We start from the raw sequence: 20,203 nt of genomic DNA on the forward strand, positions 1-20,203 counted from the left end.
AATTACTAACGCGAGAGTTTGTCACTAATTATAGATGTTTTTTTTAGTTTAGGCTCAATGAAAATGGCCAACGGCCAGCCGTGAAAAGCATTACACTTATAAAATGCACTTAGTAAAAAGAGATGTCTCATTCACATGAACATACCAACTCCGGCTGCATATATTCAAGTAAAAACGTCCGACACAGCCGTCTGTCCCAGTCATCAGTGATGTGCCCACCGTACATTATTTCTCCAAACAGATAACGCAAGTCCTCCCACGGGACTCGGGGATTGGCTTCCAGATAATTATAAAGTACGTATACACAGATTGTGAGGTCACCGAAATTGAAGGGATACACTCTGAAAAATTACTTCTCTTGAGGTCAAAGGTCAAAGTTATCGAGTGAAGCCTCAACTGAATCAACAAATTAAAAAGATAAACAAAAAATACAAGTAACATGATTTTTAAACATTTTTTAAAATGTAATCTCTGTTGGCCTGAAGGGCGTTGACAGCTCAGTTTGGGTTGTTTTGGAGAGCAATCTCTGCCAGGCGTCTCCTGCGAGACTCAGACATCGTTTTGGGCTCTCATGAGGCGATCAATCGCGTGAAGGGCAGGACGGAAACTAACTGGAGTGAGTGAAGTACGAAGGAACCGGGACTCTAATCAAAAGTTTAAACAATACGATAATAAAATACGAATATTTATAATCAGTTATGTAGTGTTGAATAAGGATTACTTTGCTCGAATCATTAATTGCTCGATTTGAAAAATATTCAATATTGTTAAAAGATTCAGTTGAGAGGTGCTTATTTAACAAAATAAGTAGTTTAACGTATAGGAATTAGGAAATAGTATTCAAATTTCCATTTGAAATTGAAAAACCAAATAAAATCCTTTCACAAAGCATTATATATTACATATTTAGTAATCACAACTTTAACATACCTATTCCATCCTTGCGGACCGAATTTTCTCCTTTCAGCGACTACAGCGTGGAAGTAACACAGGGCGAATAGAATGGACTTGAATTCCGCCTCTTTGCTGCACATTTCTAAAGTCTCTTGACTGAAATTGTCCAGTGCCTGACAATTATAGACAAGATAACAAGATCTCTATTAGTATCAAATCATAGAAAAAAACCGAAATCATGGGATTCGTAATCTATATTTAAATTTAAATTAGACGATAGAATATTAAAATTAAAAAAATAATAGCCGATAGACCACTAATACCTGATCAAAGGAACAGCTGTGAGAGAAGATATAATAAGATGAATACCTTATGCAAGTTAGCCCACATTCCAATTGGCGGTTCATTGGTTATCTTGATAGCAGACTCAAGGATACCTTGGGGGATTATGTGATAAGCTGGGTCAGCAGCTGGTTCCGCGCTCAAATATAATCTATTAAAATAAAATGTCTTAACTTGTTATCCTTGTTGAGATTGTCACAAAAGACAAAACGTATTTAATACTAAAATAATAACAAGTAATTGTTCCATGTGCAACGTACTACGTACTAGTACTTCATCTAACCCGGAACACTTTTTTTTATTCAAGAAGAATGCAAGAAAAAAAATATATTCAAGAATTATTTTAGAAACTATTTTTTTAAGAACAGGGGCAAACAGACAGCAGGCACACCTGATGTTAAGTGATAACGTCGCCCATGGACACTAAATACCAGAGGGCTCGCGAGTACGTTCTCTTTTCTTGAAGGATTGGTTCTTAAATACTTCAGTAAGCAGGTGCAGCCACTATTACTGCCTGGAATAAGAGAGCCAATACTAAATATTCAGCCTTTTTCTACTGACAAGCCATTATAGATATCATGTATTAGAAATAAATTTTCATTGAATTCATGTATAACCTGTATTCCGGTAACGGATTTTCGAACGTTTCCTCCATTTTCTTCTCAAGCGTGGCAAGCCATTTGGCAACCAAGTGAATGTTTTGAAGGATCACCCAATCACCATTAACTGAGGCCACACCCATGGCCTCTTCGGCCACCACTTCCTGCCCTTGGCCTAATGATACGATGTGGAAGTTCTTCTTATCGGTAGAGAAGCCAAGTTTTCTACCCAACTTTTCTAGATCCTGGGTGGTGCAAAGAGACAATATCAAACCATGTGAAACTAATTATTGACGCTTACTCGCTGATGCCATGAAGTTAATTTGGACCCTAGAAAAGTGGAAAACATTACCTTTAGAGGATCAACTCCGGGAGACAGGATAAAGAACATGGCGGTAGTAGATGTACTTTCTTGATAGGATTTCTCTAACGGAGGCGTTCGAGCTTCAACATACTTCGTCCCAAGGTTCTCTTCACAAAACGCCCTGAAAACAAATATGTAAAAAAAACTTTTGACCGATGGCAAGCTTATAAGTTTACGAACGTTCGACGAAATAGACTCCTTTTTATCTGTTGATTAGAAAGTAAAATTTCGAACAAATAGCTTATTACAATGTCACCCTAACGCAATAAAAACAAGAGAAGTTTACGAAAAGTAATATGTATGTTACCCTGAAGCATAGGACATCCTATCAGGTCGCAGAGCCCGAAGGATACAGAGTCGTTGTAATGACGTCTTATTTTTCCATTCTCCTGGCAGTTTATCTCTTTCTGGCGCCTCTCCGTCCGTATATTTCTGCCATCTAAAAAAGAAAAGCCTTTATTATGCTTTGATTTCTGAGTGTTTCAGGATCATTCTTAAATCTAAAATATGCCCAAAAGGTCGACTGTACTTGTATTGAAGTGTTAATTAGATTTATAATCCCTTAGTCATCTAAGGCTTGGCTTATGCCAATGCAATGCCAGCGTCGCAACTTTTTTATATTATTTATATTTTAGGGATTAAAGCCAGTTGTTACCCAGCTACAAACACTTTCATTTATCAAACATCTGAACGCTACAACTATGTTATATCACGATTAGGGTAAATATAGATGTTAGACGTTTCGTTAGACGAATGAACGTCTCATTAAGTCAAGTCAAAGTAAAATATAATTTATGTATGTTATTATTATATATTTTAACACAATGTACGCTTATGAACGTCAAAAAAGAAATATAATACATTGAATGCTTCTAATTTTAAATTTACTGCCGGTTCTCAAATCAAGGGCGTAGAACGAAGGGGAAGAGAAGAACGTTAGACGAACAGACGTTATGTTAGAGAAGAAATAGTTTATTAAATAAAAATACCGTTTCGTAGCTCCTTCGATATCTTTATCGAGGTTTTCAAAGGCGTCCATCTTAGAAAGTGCCACTACACCACCCCACGAGTTGTTTGAAAGCCAAGTGTACGGTGACACTTCTGGTGCGACCGCGTACTTTAGTAAGAAATCTAACTCACGGGGATCCACCTTTCCTTCGCTTTGCAGTACCTGAATTTCAAATGTATTGTGTCAAATACATTACGTGTATAATAACGGTAAACTGTTAGTTAATATAGTTAACAAGTTGAAATTGATTATACTTTACAATATCGAATATAAAAATTATAACAACATCTATTATACTGGTTTTTCTTCCTCTCGTTAGTCTTTTTTGTATACAGGGCGCAGGGATATGAGACATCAAGGGAAAGTATCTGAAATAATCAGCAAAACATCCTATCTATCATATTTTAGGTAATTTCCCTTTATTACTTAAGACGGCTGTATATGTATTCCATCTTTGGCTATATCTATAGTATAATTGTTATTTATTATATATAATTTATGTAAGCTGTTAGAATACGAAATAAATAACAAGAACTTTTTATACCTATGTAAATAGTATGAAATAAAATTGGAATAAAAAATGACCAACCTGCAACGTTATAAGGAATAGGAACACCAGCTTATCCCTTTCGAAGAGCCCTCGACTCGTATACACAAAGACGGCGAATGTGATGCTGTCGAGCAAGTTGCGCACGCGCACCTCCAGGTCTTCGGCTTGATCTGCTCGAGCCAACGCATCCTTGAACACCACGCTGTAGGCTTTCAAAGAGAATTGGTACATCGGATTGATTTTGTATATATCATTTAGTATGAAGTACAAGAGAGATGCGCGTGCGGCAGCGCGTCTGCAACAAGAAATATAAATTTAAGAAATAAACGGTTAGAATAACTTTAATTCTCATATGAATTAAAAAAAATTCGCTTCACTGAGAAAAAACATTACAAGACTAAATAATTATTACTAGAACGCACAGAAGGTACCTATACAAAAATTAACAAAACAAATACAGTAACAAAAATGCAGGTAGACACAACAGACTCGAAACGGTCAACAAAGCAAAAACATAGGAATAAAGAAAAGTTAGACGAAAAGCAATTATTATATATATTATTGATGAACCGATCAAAGTTATAATACTAGATATTATTTTCTTTGGTAACCGCCGCCCATGGACCAGCAACGCCGATGGCCAGAGGGTATGTCGCCGACTTATCAGGGAATGGTGCGCTCTCTTATTGAACCTGAATAACGAAAATTCATACCGATATCTTTCACGCGCTTCGTCAATTTTGACAGCTGTCACCTTTCCCTCTTCCACCTTGATTTCAATATCGGCAGCAGTCTTCTTCGTGGTCTCCAAGTTGATAACGAGTGCCGAATCACTCAAAATGTCGGGACCAGCAGACGATAGACGCTTTAAGAGATCGTCTTCGAGACTCTTAAGCGTGATCTTGAAGTCATTCTGCTGTTTCGTGAGTCCGGCACGAAGTTTTTCCAAGTCAGGTCTTTCCGCTTTGACCACTTCGCCTAGGAGTTGCTCTTCTAAACTAAAATATATACGGTTTAATTATGTATATACGCTTATATATATAGATTATTGGTTATTGTTACTGGGTCAAAATAGCTCAGAGGCCGCAAGTTCAATCCCCGGCTGTGCACCAATGGACATGCTTTCTATTTGCCCATTTGATTCTTGCACGAAAAACGAAAACATTGTTAGGAAACCAGCTTGCTTTGGACTTAAAAAAATCTACTAGAACTTGCCTACTAGATTGACAAACGATTATGAAATATGAGGCCAAGACCTAAAAAGGTTGTAGTGTCATTGGTTATTTTTATGTTATTCATAGAGACAAGTTGAAACCAAATTTCATTTTATTGTCAACTCAACATGTATATGGAAGTCCAGATTTTGATCTCCAGATTTCCCTGGAGGGTTGACTGAACTGGATATCATTCATAAATATTTTACCTAGGTATATAATGTATAACTCACCCGTCCTTAGTTACAGTGAAGTTAATGAGCGTGCATTGCGCCTGCATCTCCGGCTGATAATGCGGATTTGCCAGTTTAGTTTGGATGATAAGACGGAAATTTGTATGGTAATCGATTTCTCTGTCACCAATCTGTAAAAAATACAAAATTAGAGCACCTGCAACTTTGGTTTTTATAAACTAATAAAATAATCAAATTTAAAAAATTATGCCGTAGTTTTGCTCTTTCGCGAATTTTGTAAACATTTTTGACATTCATAAGCATGCCTAAAGTCGCATCTAAATTGAATAAATAAATTCTGATTTGATTTGATTTAAAAAACCTATCCAAAATATCGATTTAATCAAAAGCTAATTAATTTAAAACTTTTTTTTAATAGCCTACAGGACATCCATTTTTAGAGCGACGAGCGAGCTTTGCTGTTTTCTCGTAAGATCGCGTATCTTTTTCACTGCGAACGCTGCAGAACTTAGCCTATTCGAAAGACCTTCTATGTGCCGGCCCCACTGGAGTTTACTATCTAAAGTAATTCCCAAGAACTACGTACACTCTAACTTTGAATAGTTTATTTACCTTCAGCACACGCCCCTTCCTGATAAGCACTCGTCCCAATAAGGGATCCAGCACAGCATCCACTGTCTCCCCTATGTTCTCCAAGAGGACCACATCTCCATTACTAACAGCACGTTCAATGCGGTCGATGTAATTTCTCTGAGTCAGACGAATCACAACCAATGCGTCTCCAAACTTGGATTTTATCCATTTTATTCCTTGTCTGAAATATTTAATAATTTTTATTAAAGAACCAAAGATAAACAAGAACATAAAATTAATTATTTACTTTTTTATTTTTATAAATAAAAATATTAAATTTTAGTTGCAATATTTGTGAACATGTCAGCGTTCATATACATTTTATTTATACATAATAATTATATTAATCTGCTGTTTGTTTTTTTTTATAACACCATTCGCCTATTAGATTTGACTATTAATTTTTTTTATTTGTATCAAATGAATGCATACAAAATATTGTATAAACTATTTTAGATAAACTAATAAGAAGGGGCAATATATAAAGCTAACTAGACTATATTTTTTTAATATTTTTAACTGTGCTTTTTTAATAGGCCTAATTTAAATAAATGATTTGACTATGACTTTACTACTTAAAATCATGATAAAAAATTATACAAATCAAATATTTTTGCATAACAATTTCACGGAAAAAGTATCACAAAAAAGACAAACGCACTATAAATCGATCTTCATTTCAGTTTTAAAAAACCTATTTTAGGTTAACACAAGAAAATCATAACTTACAATTGGGGATCTATCATCAGAGGCCATCTGGCTGAATTCGTGAGGATCGTAGCGTTCTCAGTACTCATGGAGTCTGTTGGCAGGCCCTCGTTGTTCCAACACGCAATTTGAGCATCGTCAGTCAACATTGATAAGGGGTCGAGGCCTTCTGTCGTTTCTATTTTGGGCTGTAACAATTTTTTTCTAATATTTTCAACAATCAAAGAACCAAATGCTATGCGGATAAAAAATTATTTAAATTAAAGAAATTTTACATTAAAAAAACGACAATAAAAACTTCATATTTCAAAGAAAAACTAAATTGTTGCTGCTAAACAAAGTCAAAGTCTTATAAGAAGTTACAACACATACATTGGTCTTAGCGAGGGTTGGTATCCAGTCATCGTTCATCAGCATCAATCGATATCGTCGCATGAAACAACCGACGTAGGAGATAAACGCCGTCACCACTAACACATCACCCGGTAACATTACTCCAGATTCCTTTAGATTCACTACTGTCGCTGACCATCTGCAAAGCCAAAACTGTACTAAGAAAAACAGAATCACGCGTTGTATATTTTGTTTTGTACTCTTTGCTAAATTTTTAGCTGATATCTGTTTCAGCTCAGGGCATCTAAATAGTTTTCTTTATTTATTTATTAAAGTACACAACATCATATATAATAAAAATATGTATTACACTTCTTATTTTAGTTTTTACTTTTTTTATGTTATAGGAGATAAACGGGCAGCAGGCTCACCTGATGCTATGTGATAAGTGACACAAGGCACTACGAGAAGACTCGCAAGCGCGTTGCCGGCCTTTAAAGAATTGGTGATCTTCACCTTAAGGGCCCTAAGTCATTCGACTTATTTGGTTTGGAAATACGTCTGTCGTCCGGGGTGAAATAACGAAATTATTAGTCAATTTTTGTTTGACAATGCACATTAGACACATGTTTGCAACGCTTTTTCTTTATTTGATCCGATCGTACGGTGACATTGTTTAAAAATTTCTCAAGTCGCTGATGGTGTGGCCTATTAGAAAATACTGAACCTAAAAATAAATAATGTGTTGATTCCACCAACCTAATTTTCTCAGAAGCCAATCCGTTGACAAGACGATTCGCCAGGTCTATAGTGGCGTTAGTGGCGTCGGCCTCCGCTTGACATTTCATCTTCTCGTTGACTGCTTCTTGGAAAGCTTTCATGAGTTCTCCTAACTTTTCTTCTAATTCCTGTCAAGATGGTTAAAATAAGCTTTGTTTGACAGTTTTTGTTTAACCAACATCAGGAAAGGCAACTCGATTCTCTAGCTTCGTTATAAATCCTTTGGCATTTTTATTTATTTATAAAAGCTTTGCTCAGTACACTGATACATCGGTAAAAGTAAAATAAAATACATTTTTTAATGTGACTAGCACTTAAAGGCAAACAAGAGATTATAATATAAAGAAGTCAAATAAAATAGTTAGATTTGAGAATTTAAAAATTGATTAGAACTGTTTCTCCAAATCTCAAAATACGCGCATCAGCTTATTAGCTGCTAGGTGTATCTTACATAATAATAATAATTTCTCTAAACAGAACGTAAATCGAGTTTAAACTGTTACGAGAGCAACTATGGATATCCAGAACCATCTCGTTTAAAAGAATGATCCATAATATTCAGAACATACTAAATTGTATCTTCTGAATATTATTTCAGGAACAAGTTAAGATACTGCTATGAAAGTGAAGGTGAAAAGAATAATTCCCTGGCATGGTAAAAAAAAAGTTTGAATACCATAAAGTAATGCTTACACTAATCTGTTCAGTTAGGAAGGCCAGCTTGTCCCTTGCAGCTTGCAGTTCGGCGTTGGCAGCATTGAGAGCCCTTCTCTTGGGTTCTACCACTACGTAAACGTCGTAGAATTTCACAATATTTATGACCCAAGAACACAGACCCGCGGCTGCAGCTGACTTGGACATTATGAACTCGGCGTTGAAGTCTGGATTCTTTATATAGGGTTGGACTGCCTATAATTATAATAAAAATTGCACCATTTTTTTATTTTTTATTTACACATGATGGATTATAAAACAAAAAACTTGGCGATTAAAAACAGAATATTGCCAGTTCTTTTAGACTGTGACTTTTCTTTTTTTAGACGTTTCTTAAGTTTTAATACTTATACACTTCGCTATAGGAAACTATCATTGAATAAATTAATAGATCTTGAAACATAAATTAATCAATAACGATTTTTTTAATTTCTATTAATTCAAAAATCCTAATCCTTGGGATGATTTGCAGTTCAAACAATTTGTATGACTCATAACCTGGAGATTAAAAGGAGAGGCGGAGCGTTTAATGCCAGTTCCTATCCGCTCTACGCCCTTCACTTGCGAACTGGTAGATCAGATTGATTGATTCTAAATTTACATTTAGAATCAATTTAACATCTTTTCTGTTGACGTTCATACGTTTGTTTTCTGTTTGGTTACCGATATGAGTTTGAGTATATGAATAAAAGAAACTTGTTACGGTTATGGAAAATATACCTATAATATATAAATATGTTGTATTATTACCTTTATAACATCCGGATGTATATTTTCTTTGTCATAGTACACCAGGTCGTACAAAAATTGATCAACTTTGTTCATCATCAACTATAAAAATAAATCCTTTACAATAACTAAAAACAGTAAATCAACACATTTGAAACTAAGATATAAGTGAATACTTATATTTTTTACAGCTACCACGAAAAGTGTCGGCCGATTTTTACCTCTAAGATTGTGCGTTTTCTTTTTAAGTGCGCATTTAACTTCGTACAGAGAAGGAGAACATAGTCCGGAAACCAACAGGTCAAAAGTCGACCTGTGTCAGGCACTGAAGGCTGATCACCGACTTATTTATATATTAAAGTTCACCACATCTTATGATATGTTGCAAACTATCTTTATATGATAATTATGTTTAAAAATAAATAAATAACAAAAATTACACTTAAATTAATGAATTTAACACTAGCAAAACAGCGCATTAGATATCAGATAGGATATGGATTAATATCAAATAAATGATCACGCAATTAACGACCATAAATCGTCTAAATTTCTAACCTCTAACTAATTTAAACACGTCCCTAAAATATTTTTGATGTATAATACACACCTTGCAAGCTTTCCACGATCTATCCTTGGGTAATTTACCCTTCTTCGAGAACAGCACCAGTACGGCAGCCGTCACAGTGACCACGGCATCCGGTGGGGACCCAAACGCCTTCAACTCGGTGAGATTGTTTTTGTTCAAAGTGTTAAGAGCCTCTTGTGCGGCTAATAGTGCCGGCTCTGCTTTGGCCAGATCATCCGCACAAATTTTAGCCTTTATCGTTACGTCTTCTTCTATCACTTTTACTTTCTTTTCTTCTTCCGCAGCTGGTAGGGAAATTTTTAATAATAACATATTAACATCATTACTGATTATCTCATATTTGTTATTCAAAATTGTTTATATTGGAGATAGACCGGTTCCAATCCCAAACGGAACTTCAACTATCTCTAAATTATATACAGTTATTGCACTACAAAAACGTACCGAAAGCTTTTTCTTTGGAGACCTTTTCACTTTCAGCTCCAACCACATCAATTAGCTCTTCGGCTGCTTTATTCTTAACTTTTAATATTATCTCTTGTTCTGCGAGTGTGACCTACAAAGATTTTAAGTTTTTATTTTTCTTTATAATGGGACGCAAACGGGCAGAAGTGATACCACTGCTCGCAAGTGCGTTGCCGGCCTTTTAAGAATTGGTACGCTCTTTTCTTGAAGGACCCTTAGTAAATTTGGTTCGGAAATACTTCAGTGGGCAGCTGGTTCCGCATAGTTGTGGTGCGCGGCAAAAATTCCCTAAAGAATAGCTTAGTTTTGGAACGACGGAGGTATTTTGTATTCTGCCTTGACGTCCGATAGCAAAACTCAGCTGCAGGTATTAGATTAACTCTCAACACTCTCCACGGTAAATGCGGTAGAAGATGCAGAAAGGTCCTAGGTAGTTTGAAAGGCGTTTCACTTAGAGATTCTAGAACCCAAACATGTATTTAATCTGTTTGCAAATATTTACCTTTAACACAGCCACATCAGCTGAGCATGACGCGAGTTTCTCCAAACCATTTTCAAGTCTCTCTATCATCATCTTCAAGTTGGTGGTCTTCTCAGTCAACAATTTGCTATACAACGATATCTGTTCCAAGAACGTCTTTGGTGTCGTGTAGTTATATCGCCGTTCATTTTGGAAATAAACAGCCGACATTTGGTTCACGCTTTGATGGACGTGAGACATGAAATTCGCCACTGGCTCCATTAGATCTCGCTGTATATGCAACAAATATTATATCTCATTAATAATAATAATAATAAAAGCCCTTTATTCGCTAACCATTTAGCTTAAATGCTATTCTTATCAAACAGTATACAATATTCTGAAATCTAATGATATAGCGAAATTAATAATTTATTCTTTATCTGATTAATACTATTAATTGGATAAGTAGGAAGGTGCATCAGGGAATAGAAAGGTCACTCTCTTGAACGCTGCCGGGACGAGCTTAAAGAAGTGCAGAAGGTTGGGAGAAAAATGCTAAAGACAGAGAGAAAGCCAGTTGGAGGAGGCATTATAAGGGGTCCTTAAAAATATAATTATTTATTTCTTAACTTATTGTACTATTAACACTTTGTTGCATACAAAAATATAACATAACTAGCGGATCCGACAGACGTTGTCCTGTCTATACGTCTTTAATTTGAAAATTTCAAACTTTTTTTAATAAGCTAAAACATTCTGGACCATTTTGATGAAAATTATTATTCAAATGTTATGACAATATCTAACGATCCAGCACATGGTCTACAATAACACAATGATAACAAAACTTTTTTTAATTTGATCGCAGCGCTAACTGTCGGGACAGACTAAAATTAAAATTCGAATATTATTTAAAATTTGACAGTGCGATGGTAGCGCCGTCTGTCGGATCCAATGTAAAACATTCCAAAATCAACAACTACTAATTAATTAAAAAAAACATTGTCCAGCGGACAAAATTGTGAATCTAAACCATTCTCGAATCTCCACGAACACACACAAAAAATTTCATCAAAATTGGTCCAGTCGTTTAGGAGGAGTTCAGTCACATACACACGCACACAAGAATTATATATATTAAGATTACATGACTCGCTTTTTAAAACTTAAAAATAAGATAATAGATAGGATATCACATTTTTTTTAAAAAATTGCGAAACAATAATATCCTTAAATGTAAAGATACAAAATTGACTTACAGGTAAAGCTTCGACTTCATTCAAAAACCTCGTCGATACGGAGCGCAGAGCCTCCTTCGGCCACTCGTGGAACCAATTGATAGCAGTACAGTTTACTATGGACGGGAACTTTCTCGCTCGTATACGCAAAGTTGCGCCTACTGGCGAGAAACATAGCACCACCTTTATCAAACAAAGGTTTATTGGAGTGAAACTTCTAATGCGACTTCAAACTAGGTTTCGTTAAACGCTTAACGCTCCTGGGGAGGGGGAATAGAAAAGACGCGAGAGTGCTTCCCGTTTTCATTTTTCCATTACGAAGTTTCACTTCTTCCGCGCTTCCAACTCCACGAACTATTTTGTAACGCATTGTAGATGTCTTTCTCCAAGTTAACCATATATTATCAATTTGTTGGATACACACACAAAGCACCTACCTAAGTAAGTCAAACTTACCTTTAGCATAGTTCTAACACGGTTGATAAAGAATTTCCAGCAATTCTCTCGAGTATCTGGCACGCCTGAGGCTTTGGTCTGTAAAAATAAAAAATAATATTAAGTGTTATTTGACGACAATTCAAGTACACAAAAATATGGTGATTTGAAAAACTGTATGTTATCAAACTTTTTATTAAGCAACTGTTAACTTTGAGACTAATAAAAAGATAAATATAGTAAATTTAAAGATACAGAATATATTTACCTCTCCCCTGACACCATTTATAATATTTTCGATTTCATCATCGGCTAATAATTCTGGTATCTCCCCTGACGCTAATAAGTCATTGATCAAAACCAAGAAGCGTTCTTCGGCCACTTGGGCGTCCGTCATCAGAAACACATTGCCAATGTTCTTCAAACCAGCTTTGATGTATAGACCAGCTAAAATACATTATGATTTAAACATGCTTAAATAAATGTTCACCCTCTGCTTATTGTGATGCTAAAACAAGCTCCAAACGATTATGAGATATTCGATTGATCTAACTTGTGCAAAAGATACCAAGAATTAATAAAAGTAAAGAGAAGAGTGATAAAGGTCATCGATGAGATAGTAATTGGTTGTAAAATAAAGGGAGAAACGTTAAAGACTTCCTAGGAAAGGGAAAGAAAGGAGTTATAATTAAAATAAAAAGAAGATAAGGGGTCATATAAAAAAAGGATAATAATTTAAAACCGTAACAACTACCAGATTATTATTAGTACTAAACACTTCGTTTCTGATTATCCGAGCTTTTTTATAGTTAAAAACAGTCTTACCGAGATCAACTTTCAAGTCATTGATGCTGTATCCTTTGCGGAGTTGTATTTGGAAAACTTCAAGTGAAGATATAAAAGCAGACAATCTGGACAAAGATTGTTTCCCAGAACCACCTACACCCACCAGCAGAGCATTACCACGGGGTGCTTCCAGAATGCGATTGATTCTATTAAAGAGAAAATACAACAAATTAGCAGAGCATCTTATGTGATTTGATATCAGTACCTTAAATTTACTTGAGTTAATATAAAAACCATCGTTAGAAATGTTTATGAATTTATGTATATCAAAAAATATTTTTTTTTAGTTGTTTCATAATAATTGTAAAATTAAATTATTTTTTGTAGCAACTGGTAAAGTGGGCAAGTTTATGTACCTTCAGAAACGATACTTAGCGCTAAGTGTAACTTCCGTACGTCAAAAGTGACATTTCATTTTGACATACGGTATTCTGAATCTTACTCTAGACGATATCTTTTGTCTGAGATTCCTGTTGCAAAAATAGGACATTACGCAGTGGAACAATGTAATCCTATTAAGAATAGTATGCACTATATATTATAGATGGACCGCCTTCATGGCTCAGCAGTCTAAATTATATTTATTTATTCACATTTAGTTTTTTTATTTATTTTTAGTACACAAAATATTGGTTTAAGAAATAACCTGCATATGTGGTACATTGCATCTTCAAAAAGCACAAGATTCATCGTCGCCACAAGATCATTGTAACTGGATAATGACTCATCTAGTAACTTTTTGATCTGTGCCCAATCCCTGATTGGGAAATATTTCGGGTCTCCAATGCCCTCAGCGAAGTGACAGTAAATGAGTGGCTTCTCAAATACGACATTCTCGTCATAGTCCTAAAAAAGGAAAGAACGGTAACAACGGTTCTTGGTTCATTCATTTCACACATTCAAATTAATATTTTATCCATATCTACTGTGCTTTCAGGACACGGAAAGTAATTCAAATTCAAAAATCCTTTATTCATGTTGATAACATAATGTACACTTATGAACGTCAAAAAATAGAAATTTAATGTATTTCAATGCTTTTAACATTTTTTACATTTACTGCCAGTTCTCAAATCAAGGTCGTAGAACGGAGAAGACTGTCGGAGAAACTCTCCGCCACTTTTCTTAATCGCCAGGTTTTTTTTTACACAACGTTTGTTGTGTAAAAAAAAAAGGAGCTGCAACCATTACACCATGTTCCATATGACATCTTGCGTAATCAAGAATAATAAAATAAATTAAAAACAAAGATTTGTCCTCTATCAGCAGGAGGAATTGTGAAATAGGAGCACGCACTTACATACTCGTGAGAACAACACGCAAATACGTAGTAGAAACAACTAATATCACCATATACACGAATTCCAGTACGACCAGTCACCACTTAATACTTCGTTAGACAATTAAATCAAATGAATTAACCAAAAAATATAAACCTCGCAATTCTTCTTAATAACTTCCATGATGAGTTTACTAAAGGTTTCATTGTCAGAAGAATCCACCAGTTTGTCGGAGTACACACGGGTTGCTTCGTGCATCCACAACCTAATTAACTCTGATTGGAACTTTATTGCATCTCCAGTTGTGAATAAGATTCCCTAAAACATTATAAACATTGCATTTGTAAATATAATAAATGTATCTATCGCTAGCCCCCATACTAAGGTGTACATGGTATATGTTCAAAACAGTGTTTTAAAGTAATTCTAGTGTTACAACAACGTACGTATATACATGAAAGTTAGTGTATGAATGGGTGTGTATGCGCATGTAATTGATAGCGTAGCTGTTAAGTTACAACATAACTTTTCAAATTATTTTAGATTAATTGTTAAGGAAGTGTCAAAAACCTTATTTTTGTGGCGTCGGAATTCGAAGGACTATATATATGGCAATTTATGGGAGGGCAGTATATATACCTGGAATATATTAGAAAGATCACGCAGATTAAATATGTAATGGAACTTGATGGCTGTGGGTAAGAACGTCGAGGCAAGCTTATTATGAAGCGCCAAGGCAGCATTAACGAGATTCTCGCTGTACTTTTGAACCACAATTCCGAATTTGTTGAGAGGGTTCGCCAAATGCTGCGATAGGATTTGCTTGTAGATGTGGAAACATGCGTCCAAACCGGGAAAACTAAAACAAGGAATTTATCATAGACATAAACACAAAATAAATAGTAGATTTAATAATAGAATGCAATTCAAAATGGGAATACTCACCTGACTGCAAACGTACAGAAGTGCCGTTGCAGACGTGGATCTATTGTGAAAGAACCAGCCGTTGGATTCATACAAGAGACAAACATGCAATTGGATATGTCTTTAAGAGATAACTTTTGTCTGTCGTACCTGAAAGATAATCACAACATTGACTATGTTATCTATTCGTCCCAAAAGAAATGATCTTATAAGAAAAATAATAAACTACTATTCGTTTACTAAAAATAAATAGTTTACGATGAAAAAAGGCGAAAGCCTACAAAAAATGTAATTGCAAAATCTAACCAATGTTTATAATCCATAAATTGCCGAATCAGCGTATGCGGTTGCACTGTTCCATATGTGTCTACTTCGGGCATGTTCAAGTCATCCACAAAATAAATCATAAACTTACTACCAGGAGGACCAAAGTTACGACCCGATTTTTTTTCTAATGGCTTCTCGAGGACTTTTTGTATCATTTCTGTAAGAAAACATTAATATACATTGTTACCCTAACTCTTAAGAATCCTCCTTAATTACTCTTCCTCTTGTGTGACTAAGATGAAAACATTAACAATGACACTGAATTTAAAGTAAGTTCTGGCAAATATTTATTCAAAAAGCCTGAATGAAATCTGCGTCTTACAATCAAAAAGGACTCTATAAATCTTCTCTCAAAGATGATAACTTTTGATAAAATCAAAACCGGTCACGTTACATAAGCTAGTTCAAACCTGAAGTAGTGTAAAAGTTAAGTGGAGCATTGGTGATAGCGAAGCTATCAGACAAGGAATTCAGTTTGGCCGCAACACTGACAGTTTTGCCACTACCCGCACTCCCCACCAACATCACAGGCTTCTGTTTCGCTATCAAAAGGTCCATGAAGAATCTAATACGCGTCGTTTCTGATGTTGATACGAGACATGACTGGAATACAAAAATGAAAATTTTCACTCACGGCTAAATACTGCTAAGCGCAAAAGTCCAAGAAGGCTAAACCAATTCCAGCATTTTCGAAGTGAATACTTCTTTAGCATAGGTGTGATTGACATGAGAGACAGACACTTAAAATCATAAGATTTAACATGGGAGAGATAGGAAGCATTATTATACAGTGCATAAACTTTAAATTTATGAATTAAAAACAGATTTGCAAAAAATCTGATAATTAGATTAAATTTATCCATTTTATTTCCAAAAATTTTTTTATTTATTTTTAATAACTTTTTGAAGTGAAAACTTCTTACTACACGACTTTAAAATGTTCTAAGTTCTCATTAATACAAAAAACAACCTACCCAACAACGACTTTAAATTGGGAAGGACTAAGAAGATGTTCAGATGTGTCTCTACTGTGACTCTAATTATAAGCAAGCTTCCTTTGCATTATAATAAGATTACTACACGAACATTGTTTCAAGATTCCTAGGAAATTTCTAAGATTTGGAACTGTTAATTTGAGTGTAAGAGTTTAACATTTTTGAAACGTCTATTTTAATCTAATATGTAATGTTGTAAATTTAACATTGATTGTACAGTTAATTTTAAAATTATTTTTAGTTAACGTGTATTATGTTAAGTTGTAACCTGTAATGGTATTTCTGGATCCAAGTCAAAATGTTCAACTTTCTCGGTCCAAGGTGCCCATTTCTTCGTTTCTGGATCTATGAAAAATCCAAAAACATTTCCAGTTGATGGAAATTTAATTTGTTTAAATTCATTGCAGAACCATTTGCTGAACTCATTCCGCCAATCCACCAGCTGGTCTTGGAACAGACCAGATCCGAATCCCCAAACGACGCAAAATACGAAATATGTCTCGTACCTATGATAAAATAATCTTTTATTTTTTATTGCTTTGTATCAGTTGATATAGCTGCAGACGGCACTGCAATCGGTACTTTCATAAATATATATCCTGATCGCTTGAAATATCATGGATTGGACAACGTCTGTCGGGTCCGCTATTAATCATATTAAATTAAAAATGATATCACTTTAAATAGTTACCATTCCTTAGGACAATCCGAAGGCAACAAACTCTTGTTCAGGAAACATTCCAGCAGATAGCAGGTCAATTGTATCTGCTGCAGTTCACTTAATGGTGTTATTCGTTTGTACTTCTTGCAAGACTCGAGTAATGAGGGTATGTATTTGTCAAACATTATTGTTAACATCGCCTTCTCCGACTCATCATCACGAGTCGTGTCTATCCAAGATGCTACAAACCTATACATACATTTTTAAATTCAATCAAAAATACACCAGAAATTCTCATACCGTGCGTAATCAACAGTTGCCCGTACGGGGACGGAAGAACATGAAAGTTAAAAATAGAAAAATGTCTAGAAGAACTTTAAGACCCTGAAGTATGGACCCAGGGTGGTAAGGGGTTGTTCCGTAAGTCCATTTTTATATAACTAATACAATTAGTCAGGTTAAGTTCAGGTTAACAGGTCCTCCACTCAGTCGATCCAGCTGTACCTAGGCCGACCTGCTTCAGCTGAAAGCCAGCAATTAGCCGAAGGTGGCACAGGAGCGGCAGATTATCAGAAGTTTTCTTACTAAAACAAATTTCGATGGATATTTTACTTACGGATTCCAGCCCAAGTCCTGTGGATTAATGTATAAAATTCCTGCGCGTGAGACAGTGGCAGGTGTCGCAGTACGAAGAGTGGCGATCTCAAAAAGTAGGCGCATCGACTTCGTTAGAGCAATTCGTTCGTTACTTGCCAGTGTCAATACCTAAAAGATAAACAAGAATTAAAAAACCTGGAAGCCAGGTATTGGTCTAGGAAACGGTTGGTGGGTGAGCTAGCGAAAGGATTGAATGGTGTAGTTTTTGTGTTAGTTTATGTTATTCGCCGTAAAATTTTTTCTTACAGTGCCATCTCCTTGCAAAGGTTGGCGATCATCAGGCTAGTTTAATTTTGGATGCCACGCTTCTAAACAATGACTTGGTGCTTTGACCAATCCATTGTCTTAAGTTTTTCAACCAAGACGTGCATCTGCGGCCAGGTCTTCTTTGCCTTGTATAATTTATTGAAGGAGCTCGTATTTTTTGGAGCATTCATCAGCATTCTTTATTCTTCTGCATTCTGTCCAGCACGCTAGTATTTCTTTTTAAAAGGGCGCTCCGCGCTTGTCTAATTCTGCAGCGGATTTCAATGCTATATTCAACCTTTTCATCAAATGTTGCTGTCTTCTTTAAAAGGTATTCGTTAAATTCGTTCTTTAAAAGGTAAAGGTATTCGGACGGACGTTAGTCATTTTGCTATTTTGTTTGACTACCATTAACGTTCGACCGTTAAACTGAACACTTCAGTTCAACGCACACGAGTGCGATCGTGTTTCAAATTGCGCCATCGTACTGTTACGCAGTGGAATTAAAAATCCTTTTTAAAAACAGGAGTTATATACTATACTATATATACGCAGACTAATATCAACAGAAACGTCATCCAATCAAAGACTATAATATTCATAATAATGTGTAAGCATTACGGCTAACATTGTATCAATACGCTTAACTACTATTGATGAAGCAAAAATGATATTCAAAAGACATTAGGCCAAAATTACAATGAAGTATTTCGTATTAATGACAATATGATATATAACAAAATGACTAATCAAATTTATTTTAAATTTTTTACAGGGTAAAATGTAAACACCGTAATTTGCACTAAAACATACCTTATTATCATCCATCAATGTATTCAAACTCTCAATCCACATTGGATCAATATCGCCATCTAACACAATCCACTTAGGCCCATCACCTGGCATGTTAGCCATATCTCTCATAATAGTAGAAAATAACCCATCCTTCCATTCTCTTGTAGCAGGGTTAATAATGCCAAATAATTCGTCGTTCGTCACTGCTTTAGGGTCTAAATCGTTATAAAACGGCTTCAACTTGAGCATGTGATATGTTTTGTTCAGACATTGCCAAACCATTGATTTGCCCGTACCAGCAAACCCGTCAATAAACACAGAGTGTCTAACGGCAAATAATTCTACCAGTTGTACCATCTACAATAAATTTAGTCTTTAAAAATTAGGAAGAGATTATGAGCACTTCCTACAAAGACACTCTCACGTAGATACCCTCACTATATCTTTAGTAGGTATTATTATAAGTTATATAAAATTTATGTTAGCTTAATTACAAAATAAATAAATAAACCGTTAACTTAACAAAAACGTCAAAAAAGCTATATATAGCTCTTATAAAGGTCGTAGGTTCGAATCCCGGCTCTACATCAATGGACATAGGACGTATGACGATGAGGATGATTCAATGCGCACGTTATACGTGAAAGAAAATAATGTGAGGAAATCTATCTGACAGGCAGACTTTGGCGTTCGTTTGATAGACAAGCCTGCTCTGACCAATGACCAACCTAATACGTATTAGAAAAACGAAACATAAACTAAAATTTTACTGGGGCAAGAACCCTGAGGAATATAGCGAGCCATTGTTTCTTTTTTCATGTAGACATCAAAATTGTCTGACAACAAATTGATTACTGTGTTCTCTGCAAGAATTAAAACAGTCGTTTTACCTTCAATATAAACCCAGGTTCCGGTTGTAGCTTCATAGAAATAGCTCCTTCAACTAAGTTCTTTTCAAATTCAAAGTCCCTTTTCCTGGGAACATCCAAAGCCGGGAATAAATCGCCAATAAGACCCATAAACACCGGCCTATCGTCAGTTACGATTTTGGGAATATTGAAATCTCTTAGAGCTCGCATGAGTACTTGATCTTCCGGTCGCAAGCGGTCACCTCTCTAGATAAGTAATATTTATCTTTATAGATCGATTCCATACCATTATGTTAGAAAAATCAGATAGATTTCATTGAGTAAAATTTTTTAGAGTAAAAAAACATTTT

General features: G+C 35.2%; 1 protein-coding gene across 1 annotated transcript in view; it reads right to left on the reverse strand.

Annotated features, from left to right (window-relative positions):
* Positions 1 to 20,203, reverse strand: part of LOC110993086 (dynein beta chain, ciliary) — a 54,389-nt gene that overhangs the window by 4,070 nt on the left and 30,116 nt on the right. The window contains exons 42-75 of the mRNA XM_045630944.1: positions 19,875 to 20,099; positions 19,003 to 19,341; positions 17,903 to 18,051; positions 17,317 to 17,535; positions 16,894 to 17,131; positions 16,041 to 16,233; positions 15,610 to 15,787; positions 15,325 to 15,453; positions 15,019 to 15,238; positions 14,536 to 14,697; positions 13,746 to 13,945; positions 13,079 to 13,245; positions 12,522 to 12,700; positions 12,275 to 12,352; positions 11,840 to 12,001; positions 10,620 to 10,868; positions 10,097 to 10,208; positions 9,674 to 9,936; positions 9,085 to 9,165; positions 8,314 to 8,529; positions 7,600 to 7,748; positions 6,880 to 7,039; positions 6,529 to 6,695; positions 5,779 to 5,980; positions 5,206 to 5,336; positions 4,472 to 4,756; positions 3,798 to 4,053; positions 3,189 to 3,370; positions 2,507 to 2,638; positions 2,188 to 2,320; positions 1,854 to 2,080; positions 1,264 to 1,387; positions 931 to 1,067; positions 146 to 341 (exon numbers count right to left, since the gene is read on the reverse strand). Of these exons, the coding sequence (XP_045486900.1) occupies positions 146 to 341; positions 931 to 1,067; positions 1,264 to 1,387; positions 1,854 to 2,080; positions 2,188 to 2,320; positions 2,507 to 2,638; positions 3,189 to 3,370; positions 3,798 to 4,053; positions 4,472 to 4,756; positions 5,206 to 5,336; positions 5,779 to 5,980; positions 6,529 to 6,695; positions 6,880 to 7,039; positions 7,600 to 7,748; positions 8,314 to 8,529; positions 9,085 to 9,165; positions 9,674 to 9,936; positions 10,097 to 10,208; positions 10,620 to 10,868; positions 11,840 to 12,001; positions 12,275 to 12,352; positions 12,522 to 12,700; positions 13,079 to 13,245; positions 13,746 to 13,945; positions 14,536 to 14,697; positions 15,019 to 15,238; positions 15,325 to 15,453; positions 15,610 to 15,787; positions 16,041 to 16,233; positions 16,894 to 17,131; positions 17,317 to 17,535; positions 17,903 to 18,051; positions 19,003 to 19,341; positions 19,875 to 20,099 (6,240 nt within the window). The remainder of the gene's footprint in view (positions 1 to 145; positions 342 to 930; positions 1,068 to 1,263; positions 1,388 to 1,853; positions 2,081 to 2,187; positions 2,321 to 2,506; positions 2,639 to 3,188; positions 3,371 to 3,797; positions 4,054 to 4,471; positions 4,757 to 5,205; positions 5,337 to 5,778; positions 5,981 to 6,528; positions 6,696 to 6,879; positions 7,040 to 7,599; positions 7,749 to 8,313; positions 8,530 to 9,084; positions 9,166 to 9,673; positions 9,937 to 10,096; positions 10,209 to 10,619; positions 10,869 to 11,839; positions 12,002 to 12,274; positions 12,353 to 12,521; positions 12,701 to 13,078; positions 13,246 to 13,745; positions 13,946 to 14,535; positions 14,698 to 15,018; positions 15,239 to 15,324; positions 15,454 to 15,609; positions 15,788 to 16,040; positions 16,234 to 16,893; positions 17,132 to 17,316; positions 17,536 to 17,902; positions 18,052 to 19,002; positions 19,342 to 19,874; positions 20,100 to 20,203) is intronic.

Source organism: Pieris rapae, chromosome 1 (genome assembly GCF_905147795.1).
Source record: "Pieris rapae chromosome 1, ilPieRapa1.1, whole genome shotgun sequence".
In the NCBI taxonomy this organism is placed as follows: Eukaryota; Metazoa; Arthropoda; class Insecta; order Lepidoptera; family Pieridae; genus Pieris; species Pieris rapae.